Source organism: Wyeomyia smithii, chromosome 2 (genome assembly GCF_029784165.1).
Source record: "Wyeomyia smithii strain HCP4-BCI-WySm-NY-G18 chromosome 2, ASM2978416v1, whole genome shotgun sequence".
In the NCBI taxonomy this organism is placed as follows: domain Eukaryota; kingdom Metazoa; phylum Arthropoda; class Insecta; order Diptera; family Culicidae; genus Wyeomyia; species Wyeomyia smithii.
In genome coordinates, this window is record NC_073695.1 from 174631297 (window position 1) to 174656936 (window position 25640).

The 25640-nt window shown below is 37.9% G+C and overlaps 1 protein-coding gene across 1 annotated transcript in view; it reads left to right on the forward strand.

The window, feature by feature from the left end:
- Positions 1–25640, forward strand: part of LOC129721310 (MOXD1 homolog 1) — a 74934-nt gene that overhangs the window by 36804 nt on the left and 12490 nt on the right. The window contains exon 2 of the mRNA XM_055673744.1: positions 19305–19457. Coding sequence (XP_055529719.1) covers positions 19305–19457 — 153 coding nt within the window. The remainder of the gene's footprint in view (positions 1–19304; positions 19458–25640) is intronic.

The window sequence follows — 25640 nt, forward strand, 5'->3', positions numbered from 1 at the left end:
TTGAGAGATCGGGCGTTCCAAGTACTCAAATCCCAATCGTTTACCGTTTTCTGTTTTCGCGTTCGTAGCCTAGTTTTTTACCGTATTTATAAATCTGTTGTTCGTGGTTAGAAGAGGTTTCGGTATGCTACCTTACCAGGATCGAGATACCTACATCCTGCTGATGGAGTTGCCATCTTAGGTGTAGCTGGTGAGATACACCATTGCATGATTCAGCGTTCCGGGTCAGATGCTGTTATACGCCATGGGGACACAGCCGTGACGACCTTCCTTCCCTGTCAGCATCAGCATTGGTTACCCGATTTCCGCTAAGGTTACTAGTATCCCGGCCGGCACCTCGTGGAGGTTTGGATAGATATAAATGTTATGTCCGTCTTTATGGCGCATAAAAGCAGAATATTGTTGTGTGAACAAAGCAGAATATGTTTCAGACGATGAGTAAATTTGAAAGTAATGGTGTGGTCATGTGCATGAATTCCGCAGAACTTATTCTTAAAAAAAATCGGTAAAAATCGGTAATACGAATACCATATTAACAAAACACACCCTGGATTGTGGACACTGTTTCATTATGAAAAAATAATTACAATCCTTTAAAAATTCTTGTTCACGAAAATGATTTTTTGTTGAACCTTTAAAATAAAAACAAAAGATATTTCGTGCTCACTCTTCATCAACAACGTTCTTTCAGAAAAGCAAAAAACAATGACTCGTTTTTGCAATAGGTTTTCTCACTTTTGTTTTTTTTTATGGAACAGAGCTACCAGCTGCGTAGCTTCATTCTATGCAACATAAGAAATGATTAAGACAACATTAATGATTTGTTGAAATATATTCAATATGTTGTTGTATTTCTTAAAAACTGTTTACAATCATTACTAAATTTTGAATTTACTCAAGAAAAATATAGAAAAAAAATACTTGCACTATTACGAGCCGTTAAACAACAACCAAAAAGCATATAGATTGAATTTAACGTTATTAGACTTTTAAGCACTTGGGCAGAGGGACTGCTGTTATATTTGATACTGAAGAAATCTGTAACAATCAATCCCTACTTTGTCACGAGTGACAGTTCAAATTTTGCTGCTTACTGCGCAATCTTCGAGCACAAGACGAAGTTAAAAATAAATCTTTTATGCAAATCTCGAGTGGCGTTGGATCCATTGCTACCCAGTCCCACCATGTATTAAACCAACTAAACCCCCACGGTGAACATTCCTAAAGTTAACACCTTACAAAATTTTGCATCACTGCGACGGAAAGTTTGTCGTGCGTTTACCCACCGAAGAATTTATGAGAGCGACAGCGTAGCGCAAATATCGGAAGTACCGTCTGTTGCACAACTCCAATTGTTCGACGCCGTTCGAGTGCGATGCGGTTTGGGTTCTATTTCAGTGTTTTGTTTAACCCTTCAACGATGCAATTATGGAGGATGTTCGGAGGAGGATGGTAATTATTTCAAACATTGAAAAGTACCTTATTGTTTTTTTGCTAACGAGAATGTTGCATGATTTTTTCATCAATTTTCATCTCGTTTTATTTTGAGCTTCCCGTTTGCGAAGATGAGCTCGTAAAAGGTTACTGCACATAATATTTCTCATCAGCATCTGAACACAGTAATTGCATCCACTTTACGCTTGAAAAAATATGTGTTGCATGAGTTGATTTAAAACTTGATAATGACTAACGAACGGTTTCTTTTTCGCGTGGTTCTCGTGGTTGAGGTTGATTTTCAAGCAGTAAAAGCCACTGAATTCCATTTAAACAAATTCAGCTAACGTCTATCATTAGTTGGCTTACTACCGCACTTCAGTTAGGTTTTTAGTGATAATGCTACAATACCTTTTATGTCGTACACCCGCGAAATTAATAGGACAAAATGGAGGTTGGATGAGTCACAATAACACATTCTTCGCGGTTTTATGACTGAAGCTCACAACAACAGTCTAGCCGCCATCACCCGTGAGTTGTTGAAACAAACCGCACTAAAGCTGAGAGCTTATTTTATCCATCCATCTTGAAGTTCCTCCAGAAAACATTGAATTGGCTCCTGCCATTTTCACTAGTGTCCGCGTTGCTCTACTTAACATCATTTCTCAGTTCTGTACATCACAACCGTGTGAGCCCATTAGATCACAACGAGCACTATGGTTTTATGATTTGGAACAATCACGGGTGAAAAAGAAAAATCTCAATACGATGCACCGATTCACGTTAGACTTCTGCAATTGGAGCAATTTATTGTTTTCAACCCATTTTGTTTTAGACAAATTATGTGTAATATAAAGTTGACATTGGATGAAACTGAAAGATAAGATTACGGTACATTTTGCCTCTCGAATGAAAAATGTTGTTTAAATTGCAAAAAAATAACAGCACATGAGAATAAAGAAAACATAATTAATACAGCTCCCCAGCAGGCTTCATTTTTCGCCATGCAAACCAGTTTTAGGACAAAATATGCCGCAAGTTAACACATTTTTCAGGTACTTATAATCAACCAAGAGACAGCTGTTTTTCCCTCCTTTCGTTCTAAGGTACAGAGAAATTTATTCTTAAACACTTCAATAACGGGAAATATGCAATGCTACGAGTAAGTGGTTTTCCGTCAGTCTGAAAATAAATAAAATTAAGATTCCAAGCCAGTCTCACATCATTTTGGGGTATTACGGGTAAAATGAGTGAGAGCTTAAACTACATATCCTTCAAGAAACTCGTACGTTGCAACCATACAACATGCATTCTACATACAAATTATGCACTAAAGTTATATAACCACGAAATCGAATTAATATCTTCTTTCGAACCCCCAACCAACGTCGCAAGCATCTCGTCAGCGATGAGAATCTCTCAAACTAATTATAATTACACCGCTGTTCCGGAGTTGAATTATGATTTTAATTGTGCGGGTATCCAAATAAATACTGGCAGTAGCGCAGACATCAGCAGTGGATGAACGATAAGCGCTCGGTAAACGGAAACTTGGTCAACGGTCGCGATGGGGTATGATTAAATGTAATTGCAAATTGTTACGTTTGAGGCTCCAGCTTCGAACAGACGGATGCAGTCGTACAAAACACTTTGTACAGATTAATCTTCTCGTACTAGTAAATTGTACATTGCAATAAGACATCCTTTTACTGCATACAAGTAGTAATATAAGCGGAGTTTGGTTCAATGAGTTTCATTCAAGGACTGGAAGAAGTAAGCTTGTAGTACGAAGTTTAATCCAGACGTATTTTAACTACCTTTGTTTCGCGATTAATCATTGTTTTAGAATATTGTTTATTCAATGTATCAATTCGTCGTCAGCTGCTCTGAACAGCAAAAGCAAAGTCGAATATATCCAGGAGACCAGTTAACCAATGGCAACTCTCTTACAAACTTCATGGAGCGTTTCAAGATCAAGTCACACGGATCAGGTGTTATTTAAAGTTAGTTTCATTAAGAATTTGGCCGCATACAATTTCCGAATTCCCCATGAAGAAATAACGTACGAAAGTCGTAAAATGTGTTTTTGCAGGGTTTTTTATAAATTTGAAGAAAAAAATACAATATAAATTTTTTGTCTGCTGTTCTGATGAATTCTCCAACTTTTCGTCGAATAACATCAATTTCTGCACAGTGGCAACATCAACGTCAATATCTTTCGATGGGACGAAACTGTGGGTAGTTGGGAATTTTTTATCCTTTTTTCGATAACATCAATATTATTCTGCTACCATTTCAATACATCCCGGGCGTAGTTGCAGCTAGCTAGATTGGGCCAGAACTTCACGGGGCCTTCGTGTGACTGTATGAATGGCAAAAATATCTACTAAAGACACTTCTTCTTGTAAACTTGTCCATTCATGGTTGCTCCAGTGATGAAAACTTTTGTCTTCATTCCACAACTACAGATGGCTTGCGGGCGAATTTATCCTCGAAAACAAATTTGAACCTACCTGGAGCATTCCCCTTACGATTACTTACTTTACTTTATTTTTCTTACTTTTACGGTGACAGACCGATTATCGATCCAATGCCAAATCCAGAATACGTCGCCATGTCACTCGGTCTGCGGCTGCTATCCTCCAATCTTCCCTAACACCTATTTTGCGGGCATCCTCGTCGACAGCACACATCCAACGAGGGCGGGGCCTACCTCGAAGTCAACGACCTCTATCGGGATTTCTGCTAAATATAGTCTTCGCTGGCCATTCATCCGGCATTCTAGCTAAATTCCCAGCCAGACTGCGAGACCTCAGCTGGTTTCGTTGCGAAGGCCTTGTTTGCAGCTCCTATCCGCCTCTCTATCTTACGGCTAACCTTGTTGTCACATGTCGCTAATGTACTCAGGTAAATAAATCCGTCGACTACTTCAAAAGTTTCCCCATCTAACACCATTTCAGCACCAACATCCGTCGGACCAACACACTCTCTATCAGCCACCATGTACACTAAGATCGCTTTTTACGCCGTTTTTTTTTACCCGGCTTTTTTTACGCGGATTCCGGAATTAACGCGGTTTTTTTACGTGGCACGTATTCCCCGCGTAAAAAGTGACTTTAGTGTATTTCGTTTTGGCAGAGTTAATGATGAGCTCTATTCTCGCAGCTTCCCTTCTGAGAGGTCCGAAAGCCTCTTCCACTGCTCTACGGTTGATACCAATGATATCGATATCATCCGCAAAACCTAGAAGCATGTGAGACTTCGTAATGATGGTACCGCTTCTTTGCACGTCTACCCCTAATGCGATGTTGAACATTAAGTTTGACAGCCTGTATGCCCGCTTCAAACCATCCAACGTCACGGAGGAGTCCGATATCTCACCGTCTACCCTGACGCATGACGTAGAGCCTTCAAGGGTGGCACCAAATATCTTAAAATAACAATATAGTTCACTCTCGAATTTCCCATGTATTTCCGTGAAGACAGACAGAGAACACCCCCTCTTGTGGTGAAAAAGGTAACTAAACTCATTGCACAGTGGTACAGTAAGGCAATTTAGGCGGACATGAGCTTTTCGTTGCGATTTTGGTTTGCGGTTTAAAGCCATAGTTTTTGTAAAAAGTTGTTTCTTATACATACTCCTCTATTTATGCGAAAATGAAAATTAGTGTGGTCCTAAAATCAACGAAATAAAAATAAACTAATTTGTTTTTATTTGCATAAATTATTGTAAACATTCTTGGGCAAACTTATAGATCAACTAATTCTAAGTAACTTTGTGAAAAACTTTTTTGTAGACATTAAATTTGGTTTCCAAAAACAGTCTTTTCGCTCTATTTTTTCAATTCAAATTTCAAAACAAAGTTTTCTTCGGTAACTTTAATCAAAAATACGCCAATTTTGACGAAAAAACATTGTCGATATATTTTACAGATGAAGAGTTTTCACTATTTCTATTTTAAAAATGGGCCCTTTTAAAATATTGATGTCTCCGTTTAGGGCAAACATAAATAATATTTTTTGGTATCATTTGAAAGAACAAATATTGTATAAATATTGTGAAGAAATACCGAAGGTTGCTTAAAATTAGTTGATCTACAACTGTGCCGATGAATGTATACATTTATTTCTGCAAATAAAAAAGTTAGTTGTTTTATTTAGTCGATTTCAGGACCACCCTAATTTTCATTTGCACATAAAAAATAGACTAAATATAAGAATCAAGTTCTTAGAAAAAAAATTTTACTCTAAAACCACAAAATCGCTAGAAAAACTCATATCCGCCTACATTGCCTTACTGTACCACTGTGCATTGTTGTTGAATTTCTGTGAGCGTGTGACATTCTCACACACGAAACTGAATTTACTCAATTTTAGCTTTAGTTGACTCAATTTCATACTTTCACAGAAAAAAATATGTTGTAGATTTCGTGCGTATATTGTTTGTATGTAAAACTAACGCCATTCCGGGAGTTAAATATTGATAATATAATAGATGTAGCACAGACTAACAGACGTAACACTGGAACTTAGCTCCATCGCCACAAAAAACGTTCATTTCAAATTTTCAATCGAATAACAGTCAACGCGCGAGAACGTCGTCTGGGGCGCTGTCATGCAATCTCATACATATTTTGTAGTTCCCCATTTGACACATGCAGTAACGCTGGCGCTGGTGTCAAAATACATGACGCAGCGCGAACAAGACAGCAGATGGTGCTAGTGTTATTAAAGTAAAGTACTGGAATCATTCAAACGATGATTTTATTGAAAATTTGTTCGACGTGTTATGTCTGTTAGTCTGTGGATGTAGCTTATCGAGGCACGAAGAAGAAATATTCAAATAATCAGGCCACGACGTGTAAATGGTAAACTAATCCCAAGTTGCTATAGACGTGGTTCCCTGTGTAACTTCACTAGCTCAGATCCATCACGGGAAGCAACTACGAAATGTGCGGCCGTCAAGCTCAAGCTCAATAATCAGGCCACGAAGTGTACAATTAAATGAATGTTTCAATTACCTCGTGGAAAAGATAAAAGGAGAAACCGCACAATGGTTGTCAATAGTCGTATATGGTTGTTGTGCAACTTTTAGCTTAAAATAAAAATAAAATTTGTAACGGCCTAATAGGTGTTATCTAGTCATTTTCGGCTGTTTTACAGAAACCGGAAGTCACCATCTTAGAATTCAAAATGGTGTCTGTGGTCGATTCTAGCTCCTATGTATCATTCTGGTATCGAAGCATCTCATATTGGATGTAAATCGGCCGGTTGAAGAAATACCCATATTGGGTGGTATTTGGTCATTTTCGGCAGTTTCCCATTCACCGGAAGTCCTCATTTTACAATTCATAATGTTGTCTGAGGTCGATTTGTAGCTTCAGTGCATCATAACAATCCCGGAAATACCCATAATGAGTGTTTATTGGTCTTTTGCCACTGTTGTTCAGGAACCGGAAGTCGCCATATTGGATTTCAAAACGGCATTTGGAGACAATTTCTGGCCTCTGAGCATCATTCTGGTTGAAGAAACACCCATATTTAGTTGTTTTTGGGTCATTTTCGGCAGTTTTCCAGTCACCAAAAGTCGCCATTTTACAACTCAAAATGTTGTCTGAGGTCGATTTGTGGTTTCAGTGCATCATCACGATTTCGGAAATACCCTTAGTGGGTGGTATTTGGTCATATCTCGCTGTTTCTCAGAAACCGGAAGTCGCCATCTTGGATTTCAAAATGGCATTTGGAGACAATTTCTGGCCTCTGAGCGTCATTCTGGTTAAAAAAAGAACACCCATATTATGTGGTATTTGGTCATTTTCGGCAGTTTTCCAGTCACCGGAAGTCGCCATTTTATAACTCAAAATGTTGTCGGAGGTCGACAAACGTACAAACCGTGGAACACCACCCATGGATTGCCTCATACATAGACGAACTTTATTATTATAAAATATTCGGCCGAGTCCACTTCACAATAAAATGTGCATTTTTTTCAGTGTACCTATTAGGGTAATATTATTGTCAAAAGTTACTCTTTTTCGCATGTCGTGTAGAACAAAATCGGAAGTGGCGCACCTAGCGGTCGAAAAGGTGACTAACGCTTCTGTCATTTTCAATTTGTCTTCATAATTTCACGTAAGTGAACTATATTGGTATTTATGATATTTGGTGGCACGTATCAGCCTAATTAATTTTGTTGGGAAACCAACATCGAACATAATAGTTATAATTTGTCTCAACTGTATCCTACGCTGTCCTGAAGTCTACAAACAGATGGTGAGTCTGCAAGTTGAATTCTCGAAATTTATCGAGGATCTGTCGCAGGGTGAAAATGTAGTCCGTAGTGGAGCGTCCTCCTTGAAAACCACATTAGTGATTGCCAACAAAGGTCTCCGACAACGGCCTCAGTATATGGAACAGAATACGGAAGAGAATTTTGTAAACGGTGTTGAGAAGGGTTATGCCCCGATAATTACTACAGTCGGCGGCGGTGGCCTTTCTTGTAGATCGTACATATGAGACCCTCCAGCCAATCCGAGGGTAATCGGACCACACTCTTAGCATGATCTGGTGTAAAACACGATACAACTGTTCGCTCTTACTTTAAAGAATCCGGCTAGAATACCGTCCTTACCAGCTGCCTTGCAGTTCTTCAGCTCTTTCACTGCTTTCTTCACCTCGTCCATGGATGATGTGTCCACAGCTTTGTCGTTATCCTCAATCACCATCCTGCTCCTTTCGACTACGCTGTTTTCGCGTTTTATGCTATCGACTGAGGAATTTTATCAGGGGGTGTTTTCTTCACCATTCAATTGCACACTAAAGTGTTCCTTCCAACGCCTGTCCACCTCCGTACTATCGATAATCAGAATCCCCTCCCTATCGTTGCACACGATAGGGACTGACACATTTCGGTTCCGGATTCCATAATTCTTTTTGTAGAAGCTTCTCGCATCATGCCTTGATAAGCAACCTTCCGCCTCCCCAAGAATACGCTCGAAATGCTATCGTTTCTTCCGGCGATGGAGTCTTTTTTTTCAGCAGCTTTAGCTTTCCGGTATCTTCCTACGTTCTGACGAGTCACAGCCGTGGCTAACATGTAAACTCTAACGATGGAGATAAAATCATTCACGCTTAAGCCATAAATGATCGTGTTGAAGCGGTTCATTACTTCCGATCGCGGAAACCGAATACCGCGCAACTTATCTGAGGATTTTCGGAACCACCGTACCAATTACCGAATTTCCAATCATCGTTATCCTTTTTTGTTCGCCTATGTCCATGCCGATTTTTCCGATTCGTATTCATTCCTGGATTGTTCGTAGTATTTTATGTGTATTCGGTATGCTGCCTTGCTAGAGCTGCGATACCTAGTCTAGTGACGGGACTGCCGTCTTAGATATAGGTGGCAAGGCGCTGCATTTCATGATTCAGCCGCCCGCTCCGACTTAGACGCTGTTGTGCGCCGCCCCTAACAAGGGGATACAACCGCGTACGATCCCCCTTTCCAGTCAGCATACGACCATAGTTTCCACCGGGGGTTGGTAACCAGATCTTCGCTTAGGTTACTCGTATCCCGTTCGGCACCTCGTGGAGGTTGCGATAGGAGTTGCTGAACAGAGGTGGACAATAGGGTCTCAAATGACCATTTACCAACCCCTTACGATTAGCAAGGTAAAATTTCCGACCCGGGATTTGTCCAAAGTATATTTGACGTATATTTCATCGTCCATCAAAATACAGCCGTTGTACTCTGTCAAAACTTGCTCGTGTAGCTTTCTTGCTCGGGTTTTGGCAACCAGGTTCTGTTTCAGCGTCCTGTTGAGTTGTTTGTTGGCGTAATACGTCCTTCACGCATACAGATTCGATGGTTTGTACTATGTGCTGCATTGAACCTTTTCGCCAAATCACGGAGGGAGACCCCAGAATTATTCCGGACTGCCCTGATGACCTTCGCACGTAGTTTCCGGTCCAATGTTCCACTTTTACGTTTGATTTTTTTAGCGCGATCCATCGTCAAAGTGTCCCGGTAACGTTTAAGCACGATATTCACAGTCGATTTCGGTAGTCTGAGAGCCTTAGCGATCATTCCTCCTGTTGCGTTTCAACGTAGGTGTGCACAATTTTTATCGTCTCTCGCGTTCCATCTTGGATAACTTTTCAACGCGTGTACCAATCTTGACGAAATTTTCACCACTGAGTAAACAAACCTTACAGATCAAAATGCTGTCATTAGTTTCTCGGTACGACAACTAGAGGCGCTGCAATAAATGAACGGAAACGGTCAAATACTAAGTGAAACAAACTTTTCTCTAGCAAGACGTAGATAGCTTTTGTTTTTCGGTTGGTTCTCTTCAAATAGTGCTTGGGACTAAACTGATATTACATTCTCATTGTGCAATTTTTACTGGTTTGTTCTGTACTGTACTGTATAAACTAAAACATAAACACTTATGTTTCAGTTCAACTTGCTGTCACTTAGAGAAATTGCAAAAATCCTACTATTACTCCACATTGTTTTGATAAATAAAATGCCAGTATTGATGCATCTGAATCCTGGGGCCTGTCGTAATAAAGAAATTCTGATTTCAATTACCTTACCTGCAAAAGAGCTGGTCACAGTGCAGCATAAAATATGAGGGTGACGACTTTTGCCATGATAAGAAAGCACCGAACATTCAGATATATATTTATTTCTCAACATAGTTCCCCATTAGTTTGATACATTTTTCCTAACGATTATCGATGGCTCTTATACTGCCAAAGCATTTTTTGACGTTGACTAACGTCTATATCGAAGTTAGGCCCCTGAATTTGAAAATCTAGTAATTCAACCAGGGAAAACCAGAGAAAAGTGGTCAGGTTTTGAGCGCTTATTTTGCAGTCATCTATAATCAGGTTTTCGAGGTTTTGGCATCAATCGATCAGAAATTCTTTTACGGTTAAATTTATGTAACAAAAACAAACTATTGTTCGAGATACACTATTGAAAAATTGGTAATTAATATCGATTGTCTAAATCATACCGCGCAGCCAATCACTACCTCTCTTCCCAAGCACAGTCGACACTAACGGATACAATCGATCTGACTTTGTTGTTATTGTTGTTGTCACTTTCTGTTTCCGATGTTTATGCTGTTGCTAGCGGAAAAAACCTTGCAAATATGCATCTTTTTGTTGGTGTTAATTTTACGACAGCGGCCGGCGCCCCATCATTCTGATTCCAAAACCGCACCAGTGACATGCGGACGCTAGGTGACAGCAGCTGAAAGGAGGAAATACAAAAGAGTACCGCTCATCTCGTGCCGGTTTCACCCGTAATGCTGGTGGCTTTAGTAGTAAATGGCTACTGCAAAACACTTAAATGGCTGGAATTCTGGACGGACTAACCAAAAAACAACAATATAATCGGCAACTGGCACCTTTTGGTGCCTCGAAGTTTTGGTACAGAAGCGGCTAATTGAATTTTCTGTTTTACCAAATGCTGCTGCTAGCGTAAAAAACCTTGCAAAAATGCATGTTTGTGTTGGTGTTAATATTACGACAGCGGCCGGCGCAGCTTTCAAGAAACATTTGTCTCTACCATTCCATCATCTATGTAGCCCCTCCTTCTTTCTAATTATCTGACGAAGCCTTGGTATAAAACGTATCGTTCGAACATTTCACCCCATCAGTTTCATTATTAAACCGTACCGGATACATACGGACGCTCGGTGTTAGCAGCTGAAAGGAGGAAAGACAAAATAGTACCGGTCATCTCGTGCCGGTTTCACCCGTTATGCTGGTGGCTTTTAGTAGTAAATGGCTACTGCAAAACACTTAAATGGCTGGAATTCTGGACGGACTAACCAAAAAACAACAATATAATCGGCAACTGGCACCTTTTGGCGCCTCGAAATTTTGGTACAGAAGCGGCTAATTGAATTTTCTGTTTTACCAAATGCTGCTGCTAGCGGAAAAAAACTTGCAAAAATGCATGTTTGTGTTGGTGTTAATATTACGACAGCGGCCGGCGCAGCTTTCAAGAACATTCGTCTCTACCATTTCATCATCTATGTAGCCCCTCCTTCTTTCTAATTATCCGACGAGGCCTGGTGCGTCTTGAACTGCCCTACAGATCAGACGTTTTATCGGTTGCTTGTGGACTGGTCTTTGACTGCCTATAGCTTCAAAGTTTGTGTTTTGTCAGTGTGTCTTTTAAAGATTACCTGAAAGTTATTTCCCATCAGTCTTTCTCAAGACTACCTACTTTTGAATTTAACATTTGTTTTAACTTTTTTCGTATCACCTGAAATGGCTGGACGGAAAAAGAAACCTCGCATCGCTGCGGGGAGGAAAAGAGAGGCATCTCTTTCTGACACTTCGAGTGTCTGTAGTGACAATCCTTTTGATATTTTGCCTGAGCAAGAAGCTGGTGAAATGGAAGTTATTAATAATGAAACTATACAAAATATAAAATCTTTAAAAAAGGAGAAAGTTCCACCTATTGTGGTAACTATTTCTTCTGAATTTAATATATTCAAAAAGGAACTTTCAACGTTTGTTTCTGACGTTAAAGTTACCTATCAAATTGGCCGTAGAGGTGAATGCCGCTTATTAGCCGACTCAGTAAAGGGTCGTGATCGTCTTGTTCAGTATTTAACTGACAAGATGTACAAATTTTTTACATATGACACCAAAAACGCCAAGCCGTTCAAGGTTGTCTTGAAAGGTCTCACCAACGATCAAACCGTTGATGAGATCAAACTTACTTTAACAGAATTACTAGGCATAGCCCCTACCCAAGTAATTCTAATGAAACAAAAATCACGAGGCAAAAACAGTCAGAGAACTGGAATTTCTCTTGTTAATTATTTAATTCATTTTAACCGCAATGAGGTTAACAACTTAAAATTTTTTGAAAAAGCACATGCTTTGTATAATGTGCGTGTAAATTGGGAAATTTATAGGAAGTATGGCGGAGGTGAAAAGCATATCACCCAATGCCGTACTTGCCAACGTTATGGCCATGGTTCCAAATTCTGTAACATGGACCAAAAATGTCTTAATTGTGGAGACTCTTCTCACAAAAAGGACACATGTCCTGTGAAAGAGGGTAAAAATTTTCGCTGTGCGAATTGTAACGGCAACCATATGTCAAATTTTTATCAATGCCCAGTCCGTTTAGCAATTGTTAAGGCAAGGCAAGGTAAACAAAATTCAATTTCTCAATTAAAACCAACTTCAAAACAAAATTCTCCAAGCGTACCAGTGACGCATAGTTTACCTACTCCTTTGCATACCCGTTTAACTTATGCACAGGTTACAGGTAGTTCGAACATTATACCGTCTAGTGTTGGTAGTTCGAAAATGACCGTTAATATGGATAAGCAAAACACGCTAGAAAATAATTGTACACCTGTTACTCCAGCTAATATTGCTGCCGAAAATATTTTTTCTAATGTCAACTGCCTGTGGCCTATTACGGCAGGTAAACTTTCTTTTTTGCAACAGGCAATGTTCGATCTTATGAACGCCATGTTGCAGGCAAAACCAATGTTTTAAGCCATTCAAATAGGCACAAATTTTACTATTAAAATTGTTTCTAATTTAAAATTTAGCAATGGTTTTAAATAAAACAATTAAAATATTAAATTGGAATGCTCGCTCATTGAAGGCCAATGAGAATGAGCTTTTTAATTTTTTAACAGTAAATAATGTGCATATTGCAATTATTACTGCAACATTTTTGAAACATAAAATTAAAATATGATCCCAATTACGTGGTTCATAGATATGATAGGATTCAGGGTTCCGGCGGTGGAGTTGCAATTGTTATTCATCGCCGAATCAAACATCGTGCTCTTCCCCATCTTGAGACGAAAGTTATTGAAACTTTGGGAATTGAAGTTCAAACTAAACTTGGGATTTTATTTATTGCCGCAGCATATTTACCATTTCAATGCACACGCGAGCTCAAAAATTATTTTAAAGGTGATTTACAAAAACTCACCAGAAATCGTTCGAAATTTTTCATAATCGGCGATTTTAACACTAAACATCGTTCATGGAATAATTCTCAAAGTAATTCCAATGGCAAAATTTTATTCAATGATTGTTCTTCAGGATACTATTCTATTTTGTCTCCGAATAGTCCTACATGCTTTTCTTCTGTAAGAAACCCTTCAACAATTGATTTGGTGCTAACAGATCAAAGTCATGTATGTAGTGATTTGATCACACATGCTGACTTTGATTCTGACCATCTTCCAATAACTTTTTCTTTATCCCAAGAATCAGTTTTAAACCCTATGAGCTCTGTTTTTAATTATAACAAGGCTAATTGGGAAAGTTACAAAACTCATATTGAGAGAAATCTCAATAATGAGCTTGATTCGCAAAACGAAGTGAATATTGATTCCGCTTTGGAAGCATTAAAATGTGCAATTGTTGATGCCAGGAATTATTCTGTTCCAAAGGCTCAAGTGAAATTTGATTCATCAATAATTGACGAAAATCTTCAACTTCTAATTCGTTTGAAAAATGTCCGCAGACGTCAATATCAACGTTCTCGTGACCCTGTTTTTAAAACTATTTATAAAGATTTACAGAAAGAGATTAAGCATAGATTTACTCTTCTGAGAAATCAAAATTTTGAGACTAAAGTTGAAAAATTGAAACCATATTCAAAACCATTTTGGAAGCTGTCGAAGATTCTTAAGAAACCTTCAAAGCCTATTCCAGTTTTAAAAGATGGTGAACGTTTTCTTGTATCCAATGAACAAAAGGCTCAAAGACTTGCTCAGCAGTTTGAGAGTGTTCATAACTCAAATTTGAATTTTATGAGTCCAATTGAAAATGAAGTCGCACGTCAATTTGATTTAATTTCTTCCCAGAATTTTTTTACCTGCAGAAATAATTGAAACTAACTTAAATGAGATTAAATCAGTTATTAAAAATTTCAAAAATATGAAAGCACCTGGTGACGATGGAATCTTTAATATACTAATCAAACATCTCCCTGAGAGCACAATGGAATTTTTAGTGAAAATTTTCAATTGCTGCTCAAAATTGCATATTTTCCCAAATTATGGAAAAATGCAAAAATTACTCCAATTTTAAAACCGGATAAGAACCCAGCTGAAGTTTCAAGTTATCGACCAATCAGTTTGCTTTCTTCAATAAGTAAACTGTTTGAGAGGATTATTCTTAACAAAATGATGTCACACATCAACAAAAATTCAATTTTTGCAAATGAACAGTTTGGATTTCGCCATGGGCATTCCACAACTCATCAATTGCTCAGAGTTACTAATATGATACGAGCAAACAAATCTGAAGGTTATTCCTCTGGAGCTGCTCTTTTAGACATAGAAAAAGCATTCGACAGTGTTTGGCATAAAGGTTTGATTGCGAAATTGCAAACTTTTAATTTTCCTAATCAAAATTTTAAAAAATTATCTTACTGATCGAACTCTGCAGGTTGTCTATCAGAATTCAAAATCTGATAGATTTCCTGTCAGAGCAGGTGTACCTCAAGGTTCAGTCTTGGGTCCAGTCCTGTACAACATATTCACTTCAGATCTTCCTGATTTGCCTCCAGGATGCACAAAGTCATTGTTCTGCGATGACACAAGCATTTCCGTAAAAGGAAAAAGTCTTCGTGTCATATGCAGTCGATTGCAGAAAAGTTTAGATATTTTTTCTTCCTACTTGCAAAAGTGGAAAATCTCTCCCAATGCTTCTAAAACTCAAATGATATTTTTTCCGCATAAGCCTAGGGCTTCTTTCCTCAAGCCAAACAATAATCACGTTGTCAAGATGAATGGGGTTATTTTAAGTTGGTCCGACAAGGTTAAGTACTTGGGACTAATTTATGATAAAAAAACTTATTTTCAAAGAGCACATTGAGAGTATACAAGCCAAGTGCATCAAATATACGAGATGTTTATATCCTCTCATTAACAGGAATTCTAAACTTTGTTTAAAGAACAAACTTTTGATTAACAAACAAATTTTTAGACCAGCAATGCTTCATGCTGTACCGATCTGGTCAAGTTGCTGTTCAACAAGGAAGAAAACGCTCCAAAGGATTCAGAATAAAATTCTGAAAATGATTTTGAAGCGTCCTCCTTGGTTTGGTACACTCGAATTACATAGACTTACTGGTGTTGAACCATTAGAAGCTATGTCAAATAAAATTATTAACAATTTTCGACAAAAATCGTTGCAATCCTCAATTGCTACGATAAGCTCTCTTTATAGCCAATAAGTTAGCAATTAAGTTAGTTGTAAGTTTACTTCCCCTTTTCTGACAAGTAGGTTTAAATCCCTACGAATGATAAGTCCTAATAGCGAAAGCAAACAAATCCTAACAATTAAAATTACAAATTTCTAACAGTGTTGAGAAGTCACCATTTGTGATTGGACACACATACTCATTATTTACTAATATTTATCATAAATACTTAAGCTACTAACAAATCCTCCCTTAAAAAAAAAAAAAAAATCTGACGACGCCTTGGTATAAAACGTATCGTTCGAACATTTCACCCCATCAGTTTCATTACTAAATCATACCGGTTACATACGGACGCTAGGTGTTAGCAGCTAAACGGAGGAAAAACAAAATAGTACCGGTCATCTCTTGCCGGTTTTACCTGTTATCCTGGTGGCTGTTAGTAATAAATAGCTACTGCAAAATACTAAAATGACTGGAATTCTGGATGGACTACCAGCAAACGGGAATAATCGGCAACTGGTACCTTTTGGTGCCTCGCAGTTTTATAATAGAAGCGGTTAGTTGAATTTTCTGTTTTACAAAATGCTGCTGAAAAAAACCTTGCAAAAATGCATGTTTGTGTTGATGTTAATTTCACGACAGCGCTAGGTGTTAGCAGCTGAAAGGAGGAAAGACAAAATAGTACCGGTCATCTCGTGCCGGTTTCACCCGTTATGCTGGTGGCTGTTAGTAATAAATGGCTACTGCAAAATACTAAAATGGCTGGAATTCTGGACGGACTAACCAGTAAACGAGAATAATCGGCAACTGGTACCTTTTGGTGCCTCGAAATTTTGTTACAGTAGTTTTGTAAAAGAAGCGTTGCAATATTTGGTTCAATGGAATATAAGAATACGGTAGTTAACGTCATGCGGTCGTGTCTTGAATACCACCCTCCTACTATTTATTTGGGAACAAAAAATAATCTGTATGGATCACAAGACCACACATCTATCTAACTAAGCCGATTTACTGACCAAGGTAGTAATATAGTATATGTAAAGCCAGGTATTTTTGCTATTTTCTCACAATTCATCACGGCACAGAAAAAAGTTTCTAATTTAGAAGCCGGGATACGTGCTCACAGATGTAAAAAGTGAAAAGTGAATAAAATTAATTTGAAATGAAGTGTATTACATATTCTATACCAAGCTCTGTAAAAATTATTTACTTACTTTTGCATAACTTCTATTAGGTACACTTCCTTTTTTTTTTTTTTTTTGAACACACTGGGGAACACAGGTTTTGCCCTTGAGCTCAAACTGGAAAAAATCTTAAAGATTATAGCTTTTTAACAATTCCTGTGAATTTTAGTGCCCCTAACAAAAATAACTTTTTCAGAGACTTAAATGAATTCTCCAACGTAGAAGCGACTAACCCGGCCAGCACCTTTGCATACAGTAAATTCATAGGAATGGCTAAAATCTTATTAGGGTAAACACAAGTCGATGCCATGACCTTGCCAACAAATTATGGGACCTATTACAGGAGAGGAGCTGAGCGGGGAGTTACTCGCCATACCAATGTTGGTATTACAGATGGCGAGTCGGCTGGATTTTGGACGAGTAGCTAGTCTGCAAAACTGCTCGATCGGCCAACAGCCTCGTTTTCTGTAATAGGGCTCTATTTAGTTCAACAGATTGTTCCGATTGCTCTTTCATCTAGGGTGTGAACCCAAGTTTTGACATGGTTTTGAATCGCCGTAACGGTTTAACTGTGTCATTTTCAGTTATCAAATGCTTCGCAATATAGGTGTTCATTATGTAATTTTAAATCTCTTGAACAGAGATTTCATGTTGAATTATAATTTCCAACTTGAATTGAATGCACAATTGGAATTGTCTCGCTATTTAAAAACGTGTTATCCAAGCACTATAATATTTCAAGAATGTTACGAAACACGTTGCAAACTATATTATTCGACCGTTAACGCCGTTTGGAGATTATCACTTGAATTTTAAAAAGAAATAGAACCTAAATTAAACAGATTTCAAACAACCCTATCTGTTACTCAAACAGGCATTCCAATCATTCTACCATGAATCAGGAACGCTCCATTAGATACGACATCCTGGTCGTTCAATCAAACCGGACAGAAAAAGATATTGAATAAGCTTCCGGATGAGAGTTCTCATTGGCAGAAATTTCAATATCAACAATTGTAGGCAAAATCAATTATAACCTCGTCCTGTTTCGGAATTCTGCACCATTGAATGAAAGCACAACGACAGGAGAATTTTCTACCATTTCATCAACTTTTCTTTCCGTTGCATCACATCAAATTAAGTTTACGGCGAGTTTCTATGCGCACCCGCATTGCAACCGTAACGTGCCATACAATGTCTGACGCGGTTTATCTCTGTGTGCGCATTAAACCGTAATATTGGAGAAAGACAAATCCAATGCACTACCGAGGAAAGGTTTGAAAACCGATGTGAAAAAAGTACTCTTTTTGCTACCACGTTCAGTTGAGCTGGGCACATCCTCTGCACTTGAACTGCGACTGATTGCAGAATCGCAGACAATTAGACAGAACATTGAGTATTCAGCTTACTAACAGTGTATTTTTAGTTATACTTGAACATTATAAAAGTTCTCCTTTAAAAGTGCTTTTTTCAAATTGTTGTTCCAGCAGCTTATAATAATGTTTAATTTCATCCGTCTATCAGTGATCGTCACTTGGAATCAACCGTAACGCAAGTTGAATGAGTCTGAAATTAGGTTGACTACTGATAGCTACTGTTTCGCACACTTTCATTCACACAGTTTAATAGGTCCATTCTATTTGTCTTCACGATGGATGCTACGCCAATATTTTTTTTTCACACTTATTCTAAACTCACATACTTCATACTTATTCTAAACTGCTTACAAATATATACATTTTTCATTCTTGTTATCAATTAAGAGAATAAAAAAAATGAAAATGTTTGTTTAACATAATCACTTGTATTCATTATGCTGTTCCGATCATGTTACACACAACCTTCTATTTGAAATTAAAAATATGTTTTCACCTCGAAATCATTTCTGTATTGCGAAATTTTGGCTCAACTGTTTTTTTTTAATTCGGTAAAATCGCTAATAGTGCTCACCATGCTGGAATATAAGAAATCAGGCACAATTAAATAAAGTAATCTTTTAAATACAACCTTCTGATTTTCACATATTCTAAGTTTCTAAACTGTACTTCAATAAAAAAAATGCTGATCAGACGATTGAAACACAATCAAGACTTCAAATTTGAAATTTCTAACGTTTAATACAGCAGTCTTTCGAACTTGAGTGTAGAATAGGTTATGAAATATAGAAATCTGATCAAAATTTATTTGCCCGTTCCATAGAAAGCATGCATGAAAGTGACAAAATCCCTTTCATAATCAATCATATTTTATGTATAGCATTCAACATTAGACCTTTCTGTGTCTAGAATGTATAACAACTTATCATTTCCCAAGAGACAGCGAAAGTTAACACGAAGCTAGACGTATTCGAAACAAATGTTCCCATGACAGGAGAAACAGCAAAGCCAAAATGATTCCAGATATTTCTAATGGTCATCCTGGTATAATGAATTTATTACAGCTCTAATGGTATCATTTTCTCATTCCAGGACTGTCACGGAGGCAAGGATGCACACCGAGCACCAATCCAAGATGACACGCAGAATTACCAGGTGGAAAGTGGTTTCCAAAATCTAACACACACCATCGTTACGTTTCGCCGAGCGTTGGAAACGTGCGATCCGCATGACGTGATAATCGGGGTAAGTACACCGGACACTCATTAAACCAATGGTTTTTGGAATTTAGTGCGCGAACTCTGTGATACGTTTCTGTACAATCTAGTAAAAAAACAGGAAAATTTATAGTATGCTGATTTTCCAACGAAAATATGAAATTTTGAATTGTGTTTGTAATTTTTCAGTGATATGCTATTATCTAACTATGAATACCATGCAAATTAAGACTAGGCATTTTGAAACAAAATTTATTTACGTATATGATCTTTATTGTAGTGAAAGACCGTCGTCTTCAGCGCCATTTTAAAGCATTTTTCCAGGTTTTATTGATGTTTTTGTTACATAGGACCTATGTTGTTTCATTATCACATAGGACCTATCTAATAGGTCTTGTAGTTAGAATTGGTAACACATTGAACCTTTGATTCAATGGCTACAAAGGCTTGACAAGAACCAATTTTTTTGTTATGATCAACGATGTTACGATAGGATTGTCATAGGATATTCGAATTCTAGATACATTTCTATGAAAATACTAGCTGACCCGGCAAACTTCGTCCCGCCTATTTCAGTGTTTAATTTAATAATTTTGAACATTTCAAATTCATTGATTCCTTGCGATTGGATTATATCGTTTAAAAATGATTGGTTTTATCGGAATGACAACATCCTCGACTTTTGGCTTTTGTACATGACTTCTATTCCGGATATATATTGGGTGCATTTCAGTTATTTTCGTTGTTTTCCAGAAACTGAAAGTGGTCATCTTCTAATTCAAAATGGTGTCCAGGGTTAATGCTTCTCTACATCATTTCGATTACGGACATATCCATATGTAGTAGTATTCGGTTATTTTCGGCTGTTTCCCAGAAGTTGCCATTTTTCAATTCAAACTGTTGTCTAAGGTCAATTTATAGCTCCTTGCATCATTCTGGATTCGGTGATAATCATATTTGGTGGTATTTGGTCCTTTGGGCTATTTTTCAGGAACCGTAAGTCGCCATCTTGGATTTAAAAATGGCATTTGGAGACAATTTCTGGCCCCTGAGCGTCATTCTGGTTTAAGAAACACCCATATTGGGTGTTATTTGGTCATTTTCGGCTGTTTTCCAGAAACCGGATGTCACCATCTTCGAATTCAAAATGGTGTCTGTGGTCGATTCTAGCTACTGTGTATCATTCTGTTTCCGAAGATACGCATATTGTATGGAAATCGGCCATTTTTGGCTGTTTTTTAGAAACCGGAAGTTGCCATCTTACAATTCATAATGGTGTCTGAAGTCAATTTTCAGCATCATTCTCGTTCCAGAGATACTCGTATTGGATGGTATTTAGTCACTTTAGGCTGTTTTCTGGACACCGGAAGTCGTCATCTTACAATTCAAAATGTTGTCTGAGGTCGATTTGTGGCTTCAGTGCATCATAACAATCCCGGAAATACCCATATTGGGTGGTATTTGGTCATTTTCGGCTGTTTTCCAGACACCGGAACTCGCTATCTTACAATTCAAAATGTTGTCTGAGGTCGATTTGTGGCTTCAGTGCATCATAACAATCCCGGAAATACCCATATTGGGGGGTATTTGGTCATTTGCCGCTGTTTTTCAGAAACCGGAAGTCGCCATCTTGAATTTCAAAATGGCATTAGGAGACAATTTTTGGCCTCTGAGCGTCAATCTGGTTGAAGAAACACTCATATTGGGTGGTATTTGGTCATTCTCGGCTGGTTTCCAGACACCGGAAGTCGACATCTTACAATCCGAATGTTGTCTGATCATAAAAATTCCGGAAACACCCATGTGGGTGGTATTTGGTCATTTGCCGCTATTTTTCAGAAACGGAAAGTCGCCATCTTGGATTTCGAAATGGTATTTGGAGACATGCCAGACTAAGGAAGAATGTGGAAGCATTATGGACATGTTTGTTACACCTAAAAACATTCACCTGCCAAATTTGGTTACATTTGCTTGATTGGTTCTCGAGCTGTGCGTAATTTGAGTTTCATTTGTATGGGACCCCTCCCTTATAGAAGAGAAAGGGGTGTCAAACCATTATGGATATATTTGTTACCCCTAAAAACAATCACCTGCCAAATTCGGTTCCATTTAGTTGGTTAGTTCTCGAGATAAGCATAAATTTGTGTTTTATTTGTTATGAACCCCTCCCTCACAGAAGAGAGAGAGGAGTCGAACCACTATGGACATACTTGTTAACTCTAAAAACATTCACATACCAAATTTGGTTGTATTTGGTTGATTGGTTCTCGAGCTGTGCGAAATTCGTGTTTCATTTGTATGGGACCCCTCTCTTGTAGAAGAGGGAGTGGTGTCAAACCATTATGGATATATTTGTTACCCCTAAAAACACCCACCTACCAAATTTGGTTCTATTTGCTTGGTTAGTTCTCGAGATGTGCAGAAAAGGGAAGGGTGTCGAATCAACTCGGACATATTTGCTACTCCTAAAAACATCTATATGCCAAATTTGGTTCCATTTGCTTGGTTAGTTTTCGAGATGTGCAGAAATTTATGTTTCATTCGTATGGGACCCCTCCCTTCCAGAAAAGAGAAGGGTGACGAATCAACATGGACACATTTGTTACTCCTCAAAACATCCACATGCCAAATTTGGCTCCATTTACTTGGTGAGTTTTCGAGATGTGCAGAAAATTGTGTTTTATTTGTATGGGACCCTTCCCTTCCAGAAGAGGGAAGGGTGTCGAATCAACATGGACATATTTGTTACTCCATATTTGTTTTCGAGATGTAGAGAAATTTGTGTTTCATTTGTATGGGACCCCTCCCTTGCAGAGGAGGGAGGGGTCTCGAACTATCTTAGTCACCTTTCCTGGCCTCTAAAACCCGTTTATACAAAATTTCACGCCGATCGGTTCGGTAGTTTTCAAGCCTATATGAATCAGACAGACAGACAGACAGACAGAGCTGCATTTTTATATGTTTAGATAGATTATCAATATTTTTTCATGGAGGTTTCTTTTTTTAACGAGCATTATTCTTGCATCAAATTCTTGATGGCAAGTGGTGAGGGTTTAGTCGTCTGTGAGATAACCATAGAAGATGATGTAGGGGTCAAGAAGGAAAATGATAAGTGGAAGCTCATACAAGAGGATTAGAGATGTATAAATATCTGAAATAGTTAAATGATTAAAAAAAAAACAGAGAAACGGTAATAAAACGGTGAATGTTCTATTTGTTTCTTAATATAAAATATCGTGAGAGAAAAAACAACAATGACGGCGAGATGTTCGAGATCAGTGCGTAGTTTCCAATGCCAAATTTCCATCTATAATCATATTAAAAATAATAATGTAGTATCTAGTATCTAACAATAAAGAAGAATAAACTAGATTTATCAAATTCGTCCAGGCATTGCGTAATTTGCTATATTCGTGATTATATGAACAATCACAAGAACCAATCTTATGGAGGCGGAAGAAGCGGAACAGTTATATGTCCCTATACCGTCGTGCGGACAACCTCCATTAGTAAGACGATAGCTACATGGCCGAGGTTGATACTGAGCCTCGAATGATGATTCACGATCTAAAATCGTATTGTTAGTTTCAATTTATAACTTTACATAAATTATGATATTAAAATTTACCTTCCAAATCAGTCGATTGCATGGAGACTCTCATACTAAAACAGCGATAAAAAATTGCCATGCAATTTCTGGTCTTTGGACTTCGAAGACGCAAATCAATTCTCTCGGCTGCATCTAGCAGAACAAAGTATCACAAATAACTTAAGTAATTCCGAAATAATTCTCCAATTTACCGAACAACAACTGAAGCTTAGACGACGATAACTTCATTTTTCCTCTTCTTCACTTCATTTCACTGATAAAGAGTTTTAACATGTTTTGCAACAGTTAAAAGTGCGAGGTTCAATCTGCATCTGTCAAAGTTTTTGTTCGAATAACAGATTGGCCTAATAGCAGGTAAAAAGGTCCAATCAGAAAGCTGTGCGATATTGTGTTGCTTTTCAAATTGGACGTTTTTTTCGAATACTCTAATTTTTTTATAAAAATCAAAAACCAATATTTTTTTCACTAAGCTTAAAGACAAGAAGCTCTTCTAAATGAATACGCATATATTGGGTTTTGTTTACAAATGTCAGATAGGACCTTTTGAAATGTTCCTCGAGATTTGGTCAATTTTTAAATATTCAGCATAGACACTTTCTGAAGGAATTTATGTAACGGTTCGCCGAACTCGAAGATTTTCTCTACTGGAGCGAAAGCTCGAACACATGCAGTGACATGTTCATTATATCCGAACAAAGTGCATTGGGTTTAAGTAAACCAGCAAATCGCAGTGAGTTACAGTTACTTAACTCTTTATTCAAATTTAAAAATGTAGAGGTGGGCAGCTTAACGTAATTTTAGGTCATATCGAACGTTACCTATTGTAACGGGGGGAGTCTGCCGGGAAGGAGCGTTTAAACAAATGCAAAATATTATTTATATGTGTCGCCTTTGTCACCTCGAAAAAAACCCTTTTTTCCAGGCTACTGATTAGGAAACTTCTAATACCTTATTAGTGCATTTGAGAAATAAAACCTTAATCTTTGAGAAAATAAAATTAATCTTGAAATAAAGTTGTGGCCCTTTCAGTGTACAAAGTTTGACTAACAAACCAATCACCCTCGGAAATGAAAGTTAGTATCATTAAAGCTTTTAGTATCATAGGATCATAGAGCGTTGATTATGCAAGGCAACTATACAGGGTGGCAAAGTGAAAGTGATATGTCATAAAACTCAAACCAGTTTTTATTTCTCTTCGGAATCGATTGCAATAACATCAACATTTCAAATTTTACAACTTTGTGTTCGAGAACGGCCCGTAGACGCTTTTGCAAGCCGCATACACAATTTCGTTCGGCATTCCGTCCTAAATCTTCACTAAACGTTTTTTAAATGTGTCCTTAATCAAATGCCCAACATTTGGAGTCTAACGGGTTCAAATCGGGTGACGATGCAGGCCATTCAGATGAACTGATTAAACAAGACAAATTCTGCTTACACCATTTCAGAACAATCAATGCCTTATGCATTATTTATGTTGAAAGCAAAAGCCGTCTTTCCCAAAAAACATGTTAGCTCAAGGATGCAAATGGCCTTTGATAACGTGTTGCAAGTAATACTCCTTGTTTATTTTCACTCCCCTGTCAATGAATAGCAATGATAATCTCCCTTAGGTCGATATAACTCCTAAAACCATCACAGCTGACGCATTTTGATATCACTCGACTGCTCTTTTATCGGCTGGTATTTCACAAGACATGCTCCATAAACAGGGTAATTTTTCTTGTTCAAAGTTGCCTCTAAAGTAAATAACTTGTGACCTGCGTGCGTCTTCAGCAACAACTGAGATCTAGCAACCCTGCCGGCAATATTTTTACGAGTTAATCCGTGAATTTCCTGCTTCTTAAAAACTGAATATCCAAGGTTCTTTTTGATAACATTTTGCATGCAGGTGTGGCTCATGTTCATTTCACACGCCATTTTTTTGCCGAACGGACTGGATTTCGCAGAAAACGTTCCTTCACTGCTTTGATGACCGCTGGAGTCCGAACACTCCGTTTTTTACAAGGTTTCTTCTTGGCAACAACCGTGCCAGTATCCTTGAAACGCTTGATGGTCCGAATAATCTGCTTAAATTCAGATGTGACAGCTTCCTCTTGATCTCGATGTTAGTCAATCCTTGCATGTGCAAGACCCTTGTTTGTTTTCTATTTAAATCTATTGAAATGTTCTGAGTGCGAAACTGAAAACTGACTGTTTTTATTTCGCATTAACAGTAAACACGTCGCTATTTCAAAACATGCTCAGATGTTTGTCATGCTGTGCATTTTGCATTTCACCCCAATTACAGAAATGACAAATGACATCTGTCAGTCTACCTATTTTTTTAAGGCGATACCCACTCGTACATTGTCCAGTCAGTAGGCTTTAACGTACTCAGATCCGCTTTATTCATACTGAGTAGGTTGCGTGTGATTCTATTACATGGTGTAATGAATAGTTTAGATTGTCTTGCTTTGTAGGAAATCAATCATCATTGATTTCCAGCCTCTGAGCTCAGATTTCGAACAGCATGAAGATACCCCACAGAATGGCTCCGGCCCGATGCAGTTGAAGAATCAATTCTTGCTGAGAGATCGTATAGATTAACATCGTTTGTTT